Below are 2,112 nucleotides of genomic sequence, written 5' to 3'. Positions count from 1 at the left end.
TATGTAAAGGGGAGAAAATATCACTATCAGGATTCTACTCACTCCTCACCTCGCGATATGGTTTATGTATTTATTTTATGTGCTCAAAAAAAGTCTTTGTATGCCAGCTGCCCCAAAATTTATTTATTCAAATAGTTCTCATATCCCTGAAGTTACACACACACACACACACACACACAAACCCCAAATGCAGCAACTTCAGAATACTTGTTTGTCTCCAACTTCAATAGCAGGAGCAAGGCTGTCCACAGAACACGCCTGACAATTAGACGGTCTAAGCAGGATGCTGGGGAGTGTCTGCACCTGACTTAGGGCTCTTCAAGAACTCTTCAGATTGAGGCATCTTCTCAGCTGGAAGAGAAGCAATGGATACCAATCATCCACAAGGAGAAAACGTTCTGTGGCTGGAGAAAGGAATGGATATCTGCAACATAGCTTTAAAGATTGGGCCTGTGCCAGGTCCTAGTGGCTCACACTTGTAACCCTTAGCTGCCCAGGCGGCTGAGAGCTGAGGACCGAGGTTCAAAGCCAGCCTGGGCAGGAAAGTCTGAGAGACTCTCAGCTGAATTAACCCCCAATAAGCCACAAGTGGAGCTGGTGCTTAAGTGGTAGAATGCTAGCCTTGAGGGGAAAAATAAAACGAAGGGAAGCCACGGGACCCTGGTTCAAGTCCCAGCACGGGGTGCTCACACCTCCACCACGGCCTGGCCCTGGGAATCCCCCTGTGGCCCAGCTCAGGCTGAGTGGCCCAGCTGCGCCCAGAGTGTCCAACCTCCCCTCCTTCCCCACCCTGCTGACGGCCCCAGAGGCGCTGCAGCTTCCTAGTGCTTAGGAAGTGCAAACCGCTGTGCGCAGGCGAAGGGGCGGCCGGAGGGGGTGAGCAGACCCCAGGGCCCCGGGGGCCTCTCCAAGCCCCTCACCTGGCCGGTCCTGGAGCTCTGCGCCCCGGGCTGCGAGGCTCAGGAGAAAGCTCTTCACGCGATTCTGCCCCGCAGGCCGTCCCAAGATGGAGACCTCAGCCACGGTGCCGCGGGCCACCTTGCTCACGTGCACCAAGGCCCGACTCCGCCATGCCAGCTGGGAGACCACGGCTTGGTGGGGACCTGGACGAGTCGGGCCAGGGGTCAGGGGGAAGGGCTGGCCAGGGCCGGGCCGCCCTGGGGGCTGGGGGGGCGGTGGGGGGTGGGGGGCCTGACCCAGCGGCCTCGCCCGCCCTGGCCGCTCCCCGAAGATCTGATCTGCCAGCCAGGCCTCCAGGTAGAACCCCAGAGGGCGGCTCATGTCCTCCACCGGAAACCACCACGGCCGGACGCGAACCTGGGGGCGCAGACGCGGGGCCCCACGCGGCCTCTCCTGGGGGGAGGACGGCTGCTGCCCGCCCTGTCCGGCCGCATCCGGCCCCATGGGTTCGGCCCTAGCGGACCCAAGGCCTAGAGGATCCATGGCCCGGAGGCCCGGCTGCAAAGGCTGGGGCGGCTTCCGCCAGGCCCGGCTCTTGAGGAGGCCCCAGCCCCGCCCCGTGGGCGGCGCCCCTAGGAGCCCCCAGGGCCATGGTCACTTCCGGTGCCCGGTCACTTCCGCTTCTCCCCTGAACTGGATGTGGGCTCTGGGGGGAGGGTAGGGGTGCCCGGGGGCCCAGAGCCTCGGAGGGGTCATCCCAGCCCCAGAATTCCAGCCTCAGGGCCTCTGCCCCTGCACGTCAGCGTCCACGAGGAAAAGCTGATTCTACTTCAGCCTGTGGAGAAATTATTATTATTATTATTACTATTATTATTATTATTATTTGGAATCCTCTTCAGTGCCTAGGATAAGGGTTTCCAGTCACCTTCCAAGCACAGGTAGGTAGATGAGGCCCAGAGCAGGCCCCACGAGCCTACAATTTCCTCCCCTCTCCTGTCCTGGTTCTGCCTCTCCAGATGGTTACCATTTTGAAATTAGTCAAGTGTTTCTCATCAGGGCTGGGAATATGGCCTAGTGGCAAGCGTCTTTGCCTCTTATACATGAAGCCCTTGGTTCGACTCCCCAGCACCACATATATAGCAAACCTTCAGAAGTGGCGCTGTGGCTCAAGTGGCAGAGTGCTAGCCTTGAGCAAAATGAAGCCAGGGACAG

The 2,112-nt window shown here is 59.2% G+C and overlaps 1 protein-coding gene across 1 annotated transcript; it reads right to left on the bottom strand.

Annotated features, from left to right (window-relative positions):
* Window positions 1-274: 274 nt before the first annotated feature.
* On the bottom strand, window positions 275-1,404 carry LOC125357531 (oocyte-expressed protein homolog). Its single transcript, XM_048354508.1, has 3 exons — window positions 1,197-1,404; window positions 921-1,103; window positions 275-351 (listed from the first exon to the last, which is right to left on the bottom strand). Exons 1-3 carry the CDS (start codon window positions 1,402-1,404, stop codon window positions 275-277), a joined length of 468 nt encoding a protein of 155 aa, XP_048210465.1.
* Between the last annotated feature and the right edge of the window lie 708 nt (window positions 1,405-2,112).

This window comes from Perognathus longimembris, chromosome 9 (assembly GCF_023159225.1).
Source record: "Perognathus longimembris pacificus isolate PPM17 chromosome 9, ASM2315922v1, whole genome shotgun sequence".
Lineage (NCBI taxonomy): Eukaryota > Metazoa > Chordata > Mammalia > Rodentia > Heteromyidae > Perognathus > Perognathus longimembris.
The sequence above is the reverse complement of the archived record's forward strand: the minus strand, read 5'-3'. Positions and strand labels throughout refer to the sequence as shown.

Excerpts from the sequence above, each read along its gene's own strand:
- LOC125357531 (XM_048354508.1), bottom strand. The coding sequence starts at position 1,404 with ATGGGGCCGGATGCGGCCGGACAGGGCGGGCAGCAGCCGTCCTCCCCC. Across the intron at positions 1,104-1,196 it reads AGGGCGGGCGAGGCCGCTGG|GTCCCCACCAAGCCGTGGTC; the intron begins GTCAGGCCCCCC and ends CGACTCGTCCAG. Across the intron at positions 352-920 it reads AGAGCTCCAGGACCGGCCAG|CTGAGAAGATGCCTCAATCT; the intron begins GTGAGGGGCTTG and ends CTTCTCTTCCAG.